Source organism: Dermacentor andersoni, chromosome 1 (genome assembly GCF_023375885.2).
Source record: "Dermacentor andersoni chromosome 1, qqDerAnde1_hic_scaffold, whole genome shotgun sequence".
Classification (NCBI taxonomy): domain Eukaryota; kingdom Metazoa; phylum Arthropoda; class Arachnida; order Ixodida; family Ixodidae; genus Dermacentor; species Dermacentor andersoni.
Window position 1 is genome coordinate 235170211 of NC_092814.1, and position 14911 is coordinate 235185121.

At 41.4% G+C, this 14911-nt stretch overlaps 1 protein-coding gene across 1 annotated transcript in view; it reads left to right on the top strand.

The window, feature by feature from the left end:
* The window catches only part of LOC126547921 (ATP-binding cassette sub-family A member 2-like), a 292596-nt gene that overhangs the window by 88303 nt on the left and 189382 nt on the right, over nucleotides 1-14911 (top strand). Inside the window, exons 13-15 of the mRNA XM_050195975.3 lie at nucleotides 2397-2525; nucleotides 8381-8651; nucleotides 13187-13359. Of these exons, the coding sequence (XP_050051932.1) occupies nucleotides 2397-2525; nucleotides 8381-8651; nucleotides 13187-13359 (573 nt within the window). The remainder of the gene's footprint in view (nucleotides 1-2396; nucleotides 2526-8380; nucleotides 8652-13186; nucleotides 13360-14911) is intronic.

Here is a 14911-nt window from a genome sequence, read left to right on the forward strand (position 1 = left end):
GCTTGTGTGGGCATAAAGGCAATAAAGCTCCAAAGTTCTGTGCAGCACCGTCTAAACAGTGTCGTGAAGTCAAATTTGCATTTGTGGTATGCGCACTTTGCATTTAACTGGTATATTCTGCTGTGCTGGCACTGCAAAAAATGAAATCCATTTCTCTGATGCAATTCATTTTTTCTGACTGCCTGCTTATTTGGACATTTTCGTGGCATTGTCCCTGTCCAAAAAATCGGTTAGTGACTGTAAATGGTTTCATAGTTGGCCGCCAGTGGTAGTGTTATCTTGAATAACAGTCTGAGTACAGTTTGAGGCTTCAGTGAGCCTACCTCTTGTAAGGCCCACACCCAATAAAAAAATTTGAAGAAAAAGTGCTGGTTTTACCTGAGCAAATATGGTAATATTAGCAAAAGCTTAGCTTTGGAGACACCATATATAAATTATTTAATTTTGTGAAGTATATTACATACTCTGATGATACAAAAATACTCATAAATACATGCCAACCATATATTAGCAGTATTATTATCATGGATGAAGGCCAATTTGTTTATTGTCACTGCCAGTAAAACAAAAACTGTCGTATTCACCCTGAAAGATAGTAGATGCATATTAAACTGCACTTGGCTAATTGAGTCATTCAAGTCATACCTTTGGTTAATTACGACATATGTTGTGGAGTGGTCATGTCAGCCATGTGATTGGTAAAGCATCTCGCGTTACAGGAGCCCTTTCTCGACAAGTTTTCTTTACCCAAAAGCTTTAAACCTATAATAATAACTCTCTGTTCATGTTGCATGTTAGCTACTGCCACCTAGTTTAAAGGCAAAACAAGTTATTATGCTCAGGCTTCTGTGTGGCATTGAGGCACCTTTCCACACTTCATTCCCAGCTTGCACATGTTGATGGGCTTTTGCCAAGGTCAACCTCGGAGAACTGCCACTCTGGTGGGAAAATGCCGGATATTAAAAAAATTAAATTATGGGATTTTACGTGCCAAAACCACTTCCTGATTATGAGGCACGCCGTAGTGGAGGACTCCAGAAATTTCGACCACCTGGGGTTTTTTAACGTGCACCTAAATCTAAGTACACGGGTGTTTTCGCATTTCGCCTCCATCGAAATGCGGCTGCCGTGGCAGATATGGCTTGCATGCCACACCTGTTTGCAACTACTTTTCTGGCCACTCTGTGCTTCTCTCTCTTGAGCTTGAGTAGCATATACAAACACTTTGTGCCAAGACCTGCCCTGATTAGTCTCCTGATTATTGCACTTTTGGCTCTTCCTTGTCCCTGAGCTCTTACCCTCTGAGTGCCGACAAAAAATCCGAAAATGAATTCAGAAAAGAAAATTTTTTTTATTGCACATCTATATAGCAATCTTTTTGCAAATTCTAGATATACATAACATGGGGTAGTAAATTCACTACTTGTGTTTGAAGATACACAAATTTAAAACGAAGAGGCGTTGGCGGAAGGTTCCGTCCACTGCCATGCTAATTTCGTTCACTGCCATGCCATATCAGAACTATCTTTGTAGTGGGTGAAATCGCAGTCACTGGATGTGTTTATAACACAGAAAACACTATCACTGTCAATGCTTTCATGCAGAAGCAAATCATGTTCGGAGCTTGATGACTCAATCAAATGAAATTCTGCACTTTTGTGATGGGCATGGCAATGTACGACCATGATGCGATAGGCAGCCACCATTTAAGATCTTTACTTGACTAATATAGACAAACAAAGACTGTAGGCCATCTAGCAGCCACAGACCAAAGCAGGAACTTGTCAGCATGTCAAAATGGTGGAATGTGGCAGTGCACTTCGAAACTAGGAAGTCACACAGAGTGAACAAACACAAGCACTGTAACTCTGTGTTCACGCTGTGTTCCGTCCTTGTTTCAAAGTGCGCCGCCATATTCCACCATGATTAACCAACTAGCCCACTAGCATGCCTTAAGCAAGTCAAAATGGATTGGACCAGCCCGGCCTGTTACTAGCACTTAGAAAGAGTGCCCAAACACATGAATGAGACACTCATCCTTGGCACTAATTGCAAAAAAATAATAATAATAATAATAAATAAATAAATAAATATGAATGAATGAATGAATGCAACTGAGTGAGACTTCTTCACGGCACTTAGAGGGTCAACTGCCTAATGCTTGCTCACTGCAGGCTTTCCTCCACAGATCTTGCTACAAGTTAAACTCAGGACCTTCAGTTCTGTGGCTTCTTATGTTCAGTGAACCACTATTTCGTCATTCTAACTCTGAGGCTGTGCATTGTTAATCGTTATCACAATAGCCTCGGGCCTTAAGCTCGGACCCTTGTGCTTTGCTCTATACTTATTACTTGTCAGTGAAGCCAATTATATGCTCTACAATCTTTTTTTTTTAGGCAAATGAAACATTCAGGCTGTTGGACACGGTAACACAGTATGCCAAGAAGATGCTCAACATTTCCCGAGACATAAGAGACTACCTGGCACAAAATAGCAGTGACTATTCATTGGCAATGCTGAAACATGTGAGGCAGGCTGTTCATTTCTGGTCTTTTCGATTTTTATATGTCAAGAGCTGTGGTCATAAAAAATGAATCAGTATTTCATGCCTGCATCACTGATCTCTGTGTAAGCCACCATAGAAGTCTGTGACACAGATTCCTGTCTCTAGACAATGAATTATGGAGGCATTAAATGCATAATTTTTTTACTTATCTAGACCTATTTGTTTTTATTTTCAGACAGCATACATGTTTGCATATCTGGAATTGGTATTGCACTTGCATATGCTACTGACAATGTTTGAAAATGTGAACAAATGAAAATAAGCAATAATGCTTGTTTGCATTTTTCTTTTCTCATATGTGGGTGATGTAATTTTAGAATTATCGCATGTTTAACTTCGGTTTAAATGGCAGCCTCTGTGTCCTAAAACGCAGTCCACACCAACTCGGACGTCTTAAAACCGATAAAGGTCAGTTCAGTTTTGGAGCATTAGACGGAACACATTCTTTTTTTTTACTAGAATTTCCAAGTGATCAGGCATAAGAGGTGTTGTCATTCTTTTCTCTCATTGACAATTCACTTTATGCTGGTGGTCCAGATTGTAATACTTAATAGATGTGGGATGTTGTTTTCTAGTGTTTTCTTAACATAAATATCAAACTTCTTGTGCACACAGAAGAAAGCATTTTGTGGTGTGTTGTGACTAGCTTTTAATACTTTTTGACAGAACAACTAGCAGTGCAGATACAGCACAAAATACTTTGATGAGCAAAGGGCATCGAAGGCACTGAGTAATAGCTGGCATCTTTAGTGCAGCGATGCCATTAACAGAGTTCAATGTTTTTTGTGTAAACTGAGAACAAGGGAGAGAAAAGCAAGTGAAAAAAGTGCGTCAAGTTTTTTTTTCCACAGAATTCGTTTTTAATGTAAAAGGGTGAGTGAAAGCAAATTTACAAGGTGGCAGTGAGCCTGCCACCAAAACATTGTTTACTTTTTTTTTTGCATCCATTTTGCTCTTTGCTGGGACGAAAACTTGAAACAGGGATGGTAGGGGATATCACGTTTCGCCCACTGCAGTAGACGAGCTGAGCAAGTTCACTGATATCGTAGGGTTGCATCTACCTGGACATTTTTTTCCTTTTCTTTGTTATTTGCTGGAGCTGTATGCCCACATATTGTTACAAATAACATCTCATTCTATTTGTGTTTGAATATCAAATGCACTTGCTCTTAAGCGTAGTCACATCACCATATGACATTGTGTCCTGCATTCATGTGGTATGTTTTAGCATCAACAAAATAAGTGAACAACTTTTATAATTAAAAAGAAATGGTAAGCTTGAGACAAAAAAAAAAAAAAAAAAAATCCACCAGGAATAGTTGGCAGTTCATCTAGAAAAATATGTTCACCATAAAAAAAATTATTTTCACATGAAAATAAAAAATTAAAATAGTGTGCCGAATTTTATGGAAAAATAACTGTAAACACTGAACCCCAGCTATGAACAAAAAGCAAAAAAAAAAGGGAAAGTACAGTGAAACCTCGTTAAACCGTAGTTGGCCGGAGCTCGGAATAAGTACGTACGAAACAATAGTACTGTTTAACCGAAATAGCATGAGATCGCCCACTTACCTGTCAAAAACGGAACACGGAACTTAGAGAGAGTGCGATGAAAGGGGAAAAAAAACATGCAGTATTTATTCACTTTGCGCGACAAAAGTGTTATTTTCATTTGATGCCCCGGCGGCCTAGCAGCAACGACAGCGGCCTCAAACTTACTGAAGCTGCGTGCCAGCTTTTCAGCCAGCCCCCTCTTCTTGGCAAACACTCGCATGGCAGATTCCTCGTTGGCATTACGTATTCTTTGTGCACGTGCGCGGTAGCGCTGAAGAAGTCGGGGGGCGCCGTTTTCATTGTGGTGGGATGTTCTCATCACGACGATTGCATTCATGAGGCTGACGTAACGCACAGTTTCTGCCACTGTCAGGCCTGAATCGCCCGTGCTGTCGCTTTCTGTGTCGTCCTCGTCACTGGCGCTAGCCGACACTTCGGCAACAACAGAGGCAACGATGGCGAAAAGTAGAACGTCGTAGCCGACATCTCTTCGCAGTTGCAGCAGCGCTGCCGAGCAACTTCTTCGCGTTCCATATGCCACACACCGTAATCAACAGCAGATCCCTGCCACGTGCCAGCGCCGATTTCGTGTCACGTTCGATAGCACGAACAATGTGTAATTTTTCTTCTATGCTGAGCACCCGGCGTCTTTTTTATCCGAGCTTCGGCGTGACGCAAGTCCTCGCTTTTAGACGCCACAACGCTCTCTGGCACGGCCATTTATAGGTGTTCTTTGCCATGGTGCCGAAATGATGTTGATGTTGATGTGGCTTCACGCGCAAACGCACAGGGCACTTGGAGGCCGTTGTTCTAACCTCTGAAGCTTGTTGTTCTGCCGGGCTGCCCGATGGAGACGACGCACCGCCGTGTTTGCGCGACGAAAAGTGGGAACACTACGTGTTAACTGACACATACGCAATAAGCTGGTACGGTTTATGCAGATACAAAACACATTATGTTCAATGGCCCCTGAGTCGGGGATTTGACTTTGCTACTTTTAAAATGAAACTATTGTTTAAGCGGTTATGGTTTAACGAGGTTTTACTGTATATAGCTCTTGCAAAGTTTTGCACTGCAGCTGAAAAATAAAATGGGGGAAAAAAAAAACCCTGTTAGGCTGTATCCTGTCTTTTTTGTTATATAGTGTAAACAAATTTTTACTCATCTTTAAAAACTTGTGCTACATGATGACACAGGGACAGAAAGAAAGAAGCATTCAAATGGTGTGGTAACTTGCAACTGGTAATTTATTAGAAGCACGGGTAATTGAATAAAAAATGAAATCTGAAACCCACATTCTAACAGAAAAAAAAAAAAAAAAATTCATAAGCCGTTTTACTCCATGAAGTTGGATGACCAGCAAAGCTGTTTAGCACACGACAAAGAGGTGACACAGGATTTTGAACAAAGGAACAAACATATTTATTGTCCTGACCTGTGGTCATCATGGCGATATAGGTACGCATACACATTTGCGTATCACCTCTGTTATTAAATGTGCCCATCACATAAGACAATGAATGGCTCATACCCCCTTACCCCCTTAAGCAATGGCTGATACCCTTTTAAGCGTGGCCTCTCCATTACGACGACAAAAGAGAACTGAAATTTTGCACTGGAATGATGAGTAGCAATGGAGGCAGCTGTGGAAGAAGACTATGACGACGAGCGCGTGAGCAGTGGCGCGAGCATGTTCGTGCGGTTGCACCGAGGGGCGCCAACGAGCCAGCTGTGTAAGAAGACGATGACGCTCGAGTTATTGCTTATGATGATAGTTTTTTTGCACAGTGGCGCCAACTGTGGGAGAAGACAATGTCGAACGCACGAGCAGTGGCACGAGCATGTTCGCACAGTTGACGCCAAGAATTTAAGTCCTATTTGAAAAAGTTGTACGAAACATTTTTTCAAGAACATCTGTTTGTACCCTGTTGTTTGTCATTTGTTTGTACATCTGTTGACCTCTTTGGGTCCCATGTGTGACAAGGGTAGCTCAAGGGTACGTTACATATCCCCAAGCCTATAGGAGTATGTGCCATTGAGCTTGGACCCTTTCTGCACTATCACCAGGATCATGTCCATATGATCATAGTTTCTGCACACAGACACCACGAAACCCCGGATCTAAGCTGTGTACAGCTTCACTGTAAAAACATTTATGGCTAGGTGCAACTTAAAGAGACAAAATGACAATATGTGCGCATAAGCATGCACTATGCAAGGGGAAAACAAAAAGCAGTATGCAAGCTTGGCAAAACAACAAATTTCATAGCCTAGCTAAAAATGTATCTTTTTCTGCTCGAGTTTGTTGAATTTAGTGTGATGATATTACAATTACTGTATAGGTGCACATTTGCAATATGTTTCAGTTGTCAGTCAGTGTCTCATTTGCCTGCTTCTTTCTGTCCCTGTGTTGTCTGTAGTGCTGTTCTACAAGGATTAACTCTTTCGTTACCGTGAGAAAATTGTCATTTTTTATATATCTTGGGAAAAGATTATTTATAACTACAAATATTCCAGCACAGATTGCAGCATAGCATATTGTGCATAATGAAATGCTCTTTCCAAAAAGACATGTTGGCAAAAAAAAATTATTAGGTAAAACAAAAATTCTAGCATTTTTGCTGCCAGTTGATAAAAACAAGAGTCAAAAACATGATATCTATAATAACATTAACATCAAAGGAAATTCAGAATATACATTTCAAAGATAAATAACCCAGGAATAATGTCTGAAAAAATAAATGCTCAGTATCCCGCCATTCTTCAGGTACAAAAAAGAAACTAAGACCAGTTCATCGCTCATGCCATGCGGTGAAGCAGTTCCTGGATTTTGTGAAGTGGAATAGCATTCCGCACTTCCCACAAAACGTCTGGTTTTTGTTCAGCTTTGCGGTCCTCATAACACATTTTGCAGTTTCGCCTTTTTGGCATCTTCTGAGGATGGCCCGATGAGAAGTCCAAGGAGCGTACTTCACCAGTTCATACAGAGTTATGCACCTCTTCCGGGACAGATCGCTCTCAGCGTAGCTGGGCAACTACAGAATTATGCATCCAAGCATATCTGTTTGCATTTTTGCAGATTGTCTTTATCACCTTTCCAAAGAAGAAGAGTAGAAAGAAATCCCTCGCCATTGTAAACTGTCTTGCGCTGATCCGTAGTGCTGGGCCAAGATTGCTACGGGCGGCCTTCTTGGTGTGAACGGAAGTTTCTTTGCTGCCGATGGCAGCACATCATAACCAAGTGAATTATGCACGCTAAAGATAATCAGTAGAGCTCTCAGGTCGTGGAAAAAGATCGGCAAATAAGCTCGCTCAAGGAAGGAGACCACTGAAGTCCGTAAAGTAAACTAGCCAGTAAACAGCTGCGGAGTCCCATGCTGACTCGAAACATCGTCGCCGTCAGAGCTTGAATCTGCTTTGCTGTCATCTTCGGAATCGTATCACGAGTCCTCATCACTAAATTAAAGTGCGGGTGCAGCATAGTTTCAAGCACGACACTTTTCTTGCGACGCAACCGCGCAGGACGACTACATGGGAGTGACTTTCAATAACTGTGCAGTGACACCGGCAGCGCCCCTTGCCTGGATTTTACGCGAGAAATGAAACAGAAGCTCTTCGAAACCGGTTGCAAAAGCCAGGTCAACATGTTGGACATGCGGCGGACCTTCAGAAATGCACTTCGATGGAATAAAACGACTCGGACTCTAAACTAAAGCCCACTAGTGAACAGCTACGTCGTTTTTGGTTAATTATCACCCCTTGGCGCTGTTGGACCCCAAAGCCGGCGATATAATTTAATTCTTGACTTGCTGGGAGTCATTTCATTACAAAATTTTTATGCTAGGGTAGCGTAATTGGGAGTGGCATGCTTTTCTCATGAGCGCGGCAGAAGGTGACAGCCATGCCTCTTTTTGATACAGCACACGCACAGTAGTTCGCAAAAAGGTCCGTCAAAAATCGTAGGATCGCCGGAGTGCGAAAATTTAAACTGATTTTGAAAGTTCAGTGCTTGTAATAACTACTAAATGGCCTTGAGTGGATAAGAAACGGCTCCAACATGTCAAAATTGGCTATCTAAAGCATCAATTATCAGTGATCGATACGAATAGGCATGGTAACGAAAGAGTTAACAGGAACCATCTGACTCACATTTAGCTTTGTTGTATCTTTGCACATTGGACAGTTACATATGTTTGTGTCACAAAGATGAAAGGTTTTCTAACCTTGTTGGAGAACACACTTGTTTGCTTTTTCTTCTAGATGCGGGACAACCTGAGGCACTATCCACTGGTGCTAGATGTGGCTCACAGCCAGGCACTGCGTGAATTTGCCCGGGGTAATGGTGCCTCAGTCATTGAGGACAAAGAGGCATTCCTGCATCGGCTCGATGTGATTGACAATGCAGCTTGTTCCTGGATTGCACTGATGTCAGGCCTCAGTCTCAATATGTTCAGGGGCTTCAGTTCGGAGGAGGACCTCATGACCTACTTCAAGAACAGGGCCTACTTTGATAATGTCACCATACTTGCAAGTATGCAATACCAGTTCTTGTGTAGAACAATTCTAGAGAAGTTAGCACAGTAGCCAGTATTATGTATAAGTAGGGTTGTGAGAATATGTGAAAAGTTCGAACATGATCAATCATTTTTTTAATAGTATTCGGTTCTTAACGTTTGTTTCTATCTAAATCTAAGAATATTGGGGCGATATTGTGCTGAATTTTGTGACAATTTTGTGCTGCTAGTGAAATGTCACCTTTCAAGCATACTTAGCCACTAAATGTCTAAATTTTGAGGGAACGCCAGCCTCTCAGTAGCGAGGGGCACTAGATTGCGGACAGCGAGGGTGCACTTTTTTACAGCGAAGCTTTCCATGGCTAGGATCTGGTGGATCGTGCCCGCGTGTGAACCAACAATTTTTCATACATGAGCCGATTCCGAAGATAGTGAAATACCGGGCCAACCTGCAGCGGAGGTGAAGCAGACGTTAAGCACTCCCCATGTGTGAGCCGATCCCGAAGATAGTGCAATACCGGGTTAACCCGCAGCAGAGGTGCAGTTTGCCATTAAGGGGCCCACATACACAGCTTTGCTGGTCATCCTTCTTCACAGAGTAGAAGGGCACTGAGTGTTTTGCAGCACCACCCCCAATTCACCCCCAATGTCAGGAGTGCCACAAGGACGCATCCTTGGGCCATTGTTATTCTGTATATACCTTAATGATATCGTTAATATTTACAAGTCTGCTAATTTCATTGTCTATGCTGACGATATGTCCATACTAATCACTACGCAAAATCCAAATGATGCTGTTATGAAAGCAAATATCGCACTAACGAAGCTGTCAACTTGGTCCACTGCAAATTCCCTTATCGTAAATGCAACTAAAACAAAAGCTGTCCTTTTCTGACAAAAAAAGCTCAAAATCTATTGGCAATATCAATTGCAACTTGAAAACTTCGTCATAGAAATAGTGCCTTCTGTTAAATGTTTGGGAGTATTCTTTGTACCGCACATGTCTTGGGATCTGGAAGTAGATACAATAGGTGGTAAAATATCCCGAGTATCAGGAGTGCTTTCTAAACTGACGCATTGCCTCCCTAGAAGCATAAGATTGCTTATTTATAATTCCCTCTTTATCTCAGTAGTCAGTTATTGTTATTTAGTCTTGGGTACGACCACTTTATCAAACATTAGTCAATTACACATAATACAAAAGAAGGCTGTTAGAACGATAATGAATGTTCCACATCTGACTCATTCTGAACCACTGTTCAGGGAATTGAAATCATTTCCACTGCCTGAATTTTATCAACATACTCTAAGAAAGTGCTATCAAACAGACATTAGAATGAAATAAGATTCCTTGAGAGCATATTCTGTCTCAAACCAAGCAGAAATATTAGAGACACTCGCTTTCATGAGATTTGGGAAATTCCACGCAATTGCACAAAATATGGTCATCAGATGCTGCGTTTCCAACTCCCAAACTTGCTAAATAACTGATTATGCATATATATTTGTCCTCCTGCATTTCGTATGTGTTTGCTATTTCTCCACATGTTACTTTTTATATATTTATTGCTGATTGTTCAGATGTGCCTTCTTGTAATAATGATATTGTTCTTCTCCTACAATTCTCAGTGTGTATCTTTGTTATCTCTTGTGTTCTTCGATTTGACACTCTTGTATGCAATCTTTATTTGCATTGCTGTCAAGTAGACGGTCTGTGGACACAGTCAAGCCCTAGACATAAAAATTGTAACAGCGCAAACACATGCAACCACAAAGTAACAAGGACGAGACAGAAGTGAGACAGCGACACAACACAGACACAGAGACACAGAGACACAGACACAAGCGAGACAGCGCTTGTGTCTCGTCCTTGTTACTTCGTGGTTGCATGTGTTTGCGCTGTCACAATTTTTATGGCAAGTATGCACCAACTCGCCCAGAAAGAAGTTTTAATGAAGTCAAGCCCTAACTGTCCACTGTCTGCAGCATCACTGTCTGTAGATATTGATGTTGAAATAAACCAAACTTGAATTCTGAGCTTATTGTCTGACAGCAAGTAAAATGAGTGATGACCGGAACAGGGTTAAATGCTCCCGAGTTTACGGGCACTTGATGTGGTATAATAAGGCACAGGCTGGTGAAGACAGCTAGTTGGAATTACTAAATTTTTCAAGTTAATATGAGCCAAATACATAATGTTTTAGTATAATGGCTTACTACATTGACAATGCTATTACAATGTTCCAACATAACATATTCACCAAACTTGCTAATAAATGCATGTGCATATCATTATTCGATATTCGATTCGATACTCGAAGCTAAGTACTTGTGTTCGAAAATTTTGATATTTGCACGCCCCTATTTATAAGTTTATATTCGCCTTCATACATTAGAAGTGTCATGTTCAGTGAACTTGTGGCACTGTCTGCAAATTAGACGCAAGTGCTCTTGTAGAATATTTTGAGCAGGTACTGTGTGTTGCATTCAAAGATATACCTTTATTTATTAATTTTTTTTTCTCATTCTGGTAAAAATTGGAGCAGTGAATTGTTGTTTAGGAGCAAAGTTCACTAATTTAAAGGGGAAAGAAATAAGGCAACACTTCAGAAATAAATTTCAGGCAAGACACTCTGCAGTGGTATGATACTGTCCACTTGCATTTACCAGCAGCTGTGATTATAATGAAGCACAAACATTTGACAAACACAAACCAGTTTTGTGGGGAAAGGGTGTTGGATTAGTGGATTCATAAAAATCCAATAATGAAACTTTCTGAGCAGGATTTGCAGGAAAATGTTTGGTCTGAGATTCAGGCAGTGTCTTATCAGGTAATGTCTGCTACCATCAAAATTATATGTGTGATTCAAATGTGTCTGCATGCTCAGGGAAGCCACTTCTTACATTTGTTTTAATTTGTTCATTGGGAAGTTTGGATGTGTACTTGCCAGCAAATGTATCAACCCTCAGAGGCAGTCTTTACCCCATGCTGATTTAAGGTACCTCGAGATTTCCAGAAATTTTTCCAAGCATCATGTGGTTGTTCAGTTTGTTGTAAATAAGAAAGAACCTAAGTTGGCCATCATCAAACATTGTTACCGATGTCCGCAGTATACTTGGAAAGCATTAACTGCTAATGTACCAGTTAATTTCTGTAATTTGCATAAGCCATTCACTTACTTTGACAATAATCTTTGATGGTTTCCATAGTTTTACAATTTTGACGCGATCAAAATCATTGAGCTCTCCTTACTTTAATACATGTTGAAGGAATTAACTTAGGTTCCCGTTTGTAGCTTATTTCTTTTTGTTTTCAAATGACAAGACCTCAGACATTATTTCTTATATTTTTTAACATTCCTTTAGTAGTGTACCCTGCAGTGACTGGCCCTACTGTGCATGACTTGTACTGTGTGTGTACTGCTCTATTCTTTGAGATCTGTCATCTTGCTCTTTCCTTTCCTATTCCCTTCATCCTATCTTCCATTTTGATGTTTCTGTCTACTCCTTCTTTCTGAAGCATACACAAGTGTTGTGCCCGTTCCGGTGACATTTGCCAGCTTGCTCCTTGCTTTCTAGGTTGTCTATAGATATATAATATACAATGCTGCTAGGCGTCACAAGCCAGCGCTGAGAAAGAAGGTGTGACTGAAATGTGCGCTCGGCAAGAGGCGGGCGCTGAAGAAGGAGTAGAGGCTGAGGACGCTGGCTTGAGTTTATTTTTATAGAACGTCTATGGATCTTTAATGGTCATTTAAATTTTTATATAAAAGAACGACTACCATATGCACTCAAGTAAAGGCGCTTTTGTGCAACAACAGCACCCTCAACTTGTCAACCCCAAATTTGGAAAAAAAAAAGAAAAAAAAGCTTGTTTGCTATTTGATTCTGAGCGCGTGGCATGCGGTGTCTTCGAATATATATATATATATATATATATATATATATATATATATATATATATATATATATATATATATAAAATAGGGTTTTAGTTCTGTGTAAGGGCACATGTAGATGCTAACTATTGCCAAAATCCCTGATTAAAAAAGGAAAAGCACCATTCTTGTGGCACTATACAGTAATAGCTGTGTGCAGTTTGCCATCAGGTGCTATCAATGTGGCTGTTCACATTATTTTAATTTGTGTGGTTGATTATGAAGGCTGAGGTGGTATGTGCAATGCAAGGACTGAGGAACATTTGTGCATTAAAATTCAGTAGCCTGGTCTCTTCTTAATGAATAACTGTAGTTTTCTGAATTAAATATTATAATTTCTGTTGTGTGTGTGAGGTAGTTGCGATTTTTAATTATGTATATACACATGAGAAATTTTTCTTCTCACTGATTAGGGTTTCTAGGATAGCCTAAATCTGCAGTTTTGTATACATAGTGGCCCACTTGATGCACAGAACATCAATAGCTTCACTAAAATTGTGAAGTGTGCTTCGAGGCATACGTTGTGAAAGTGGAAACACAACATCTGTCTGTACTGTACTGTAATTTTTTTTTTCACCATTTCCTACAATTCTGTTTTTTGTCGTATGTTCCAGGTGTCTTATTCAAGATGGATCACAATGGTTCAATGCCACATCACATGACCTACACCATTAGACAAAATGCATCATTCACTCCAACCACCAACCTGATGCGTAGTCGGTTCTGGTTTCCAGGCCCTCGCAATTGGGGTTATGAATACTACCAGTTTGGATTCGTGTGGCTGCAGGTAAAAAGGCTATTACAGCTCCAAAAGTGTACCTTGCTTCTAATGGTACATATGACTGGTTCCTACCATGCTCAAACTCGAATTGCAACAATATGGAGCCTGCTCCCGATCATAGCTTGATGAAGTGTGCCCGAGTCGAATGTACAGTTCCTTGCTGGAGCAATTGGAGGCCATAGGTGGAAACAAGTCAGCACTGCTTCTGTTGTAAACAAACATGGTGGACTGACAAACTGTGCATTCGTCACTGCAGACACCATGATAACAACAGAAGTGTCCACAGCTACGTGACCTGAATTCTGCCAGGTCTCGGGTGCAATCCTAGGTCGAAGGTGAAAGTGCCTTCGAGTGCTCTGACCTGGGCACGGTCCTTTGAAGGAACCAGGCGAATGTGTTTCAAGCATTCGATTTCGACGCCTGAGAGCGTGAAACCAGATGTTCTATTGGCATTAAATGAAACACGAACAGTGGTGCACGTGGTGCAGTTTGCGCCATCTGACAGTCATCATTATAGATAGATTTGCTCATCCGGTTTGCCTGCAGGGGGCGAGGATGCTTGCCCTACTGCAATATTAAAGCAAAGCTTTCTTTGTCTGTTGCTTCGACTTTCCCACTGCTGCTGCTGCTGCTGCTATAGCTGCTGCAGTCTGGCACACTGCATCGGGGAAAGGTTCAGAACGTGTGTATATATGACAGGAGCGAGTCAGAGAGGAAAAGCGATGCAAGAAACTCTGTTTTAACCTCACCGTGTTGAATGTGCACAATGCCCTCTGGAGCTCCCTGGGCGTCGCCACATTAGCCTCTTCACAGCTCTAAATATCTGTGACCCCCCTCAAAAGCATTGCAGAAACTGTAGCGCTTCCCTTTCAGCTAACATGCGAGTCCAGAGGGGACATATATACAACTGTAGAGAGGAGGGAGGAGAAGAGGCAGTTCCCATACGGAGGGGGGGGAGGTGATGTGAGAAGGTGGATAAGCTTAAGTTCGAGGTATGGTACAGTATGTTCCTGCTAGTCCTCAAAGATAAACACCATGCAAAGATGTGAAAAAGACAAATTACGCAGGACTTGCAGAAGCAGAGCCACATTAATTAAAACACACCGCCGGGTCCAGGTGACACTACGTAAGTGGTCGACCATAAAATCAACACTTCTGTGTCTGCCGCGGTAGCTTTGCGGCTACGGCATTGGTAGAGGTCGTGGATTTGATCCCAACCGCGGCAGCCGCATTTCGAAGAATGCGAAATAGAAAACGCACATACACTTAGATTTTGGTACACGTTAAAGAACATCACAGTGTCAAAATTAATCAGGAGTCCGCCACTACGGCATTCCTCATAATCCGACTGTGATTTTGGCACGTAAAGCCCCATAATCCAAGTTTAATAACTCTGTCACGATGCAATGTACCATGTGAGGCAATGACAATGCTTGACCCTCTCGGAGGTTATGAAATATGGCGCACAACAACGCCTCAAGCAAACACCTCTCCCTTTGTGTTCTGTGTACTACCCAGACAAACAGCAGTGGTGCACGCAAGCTAACATTTAAGATCA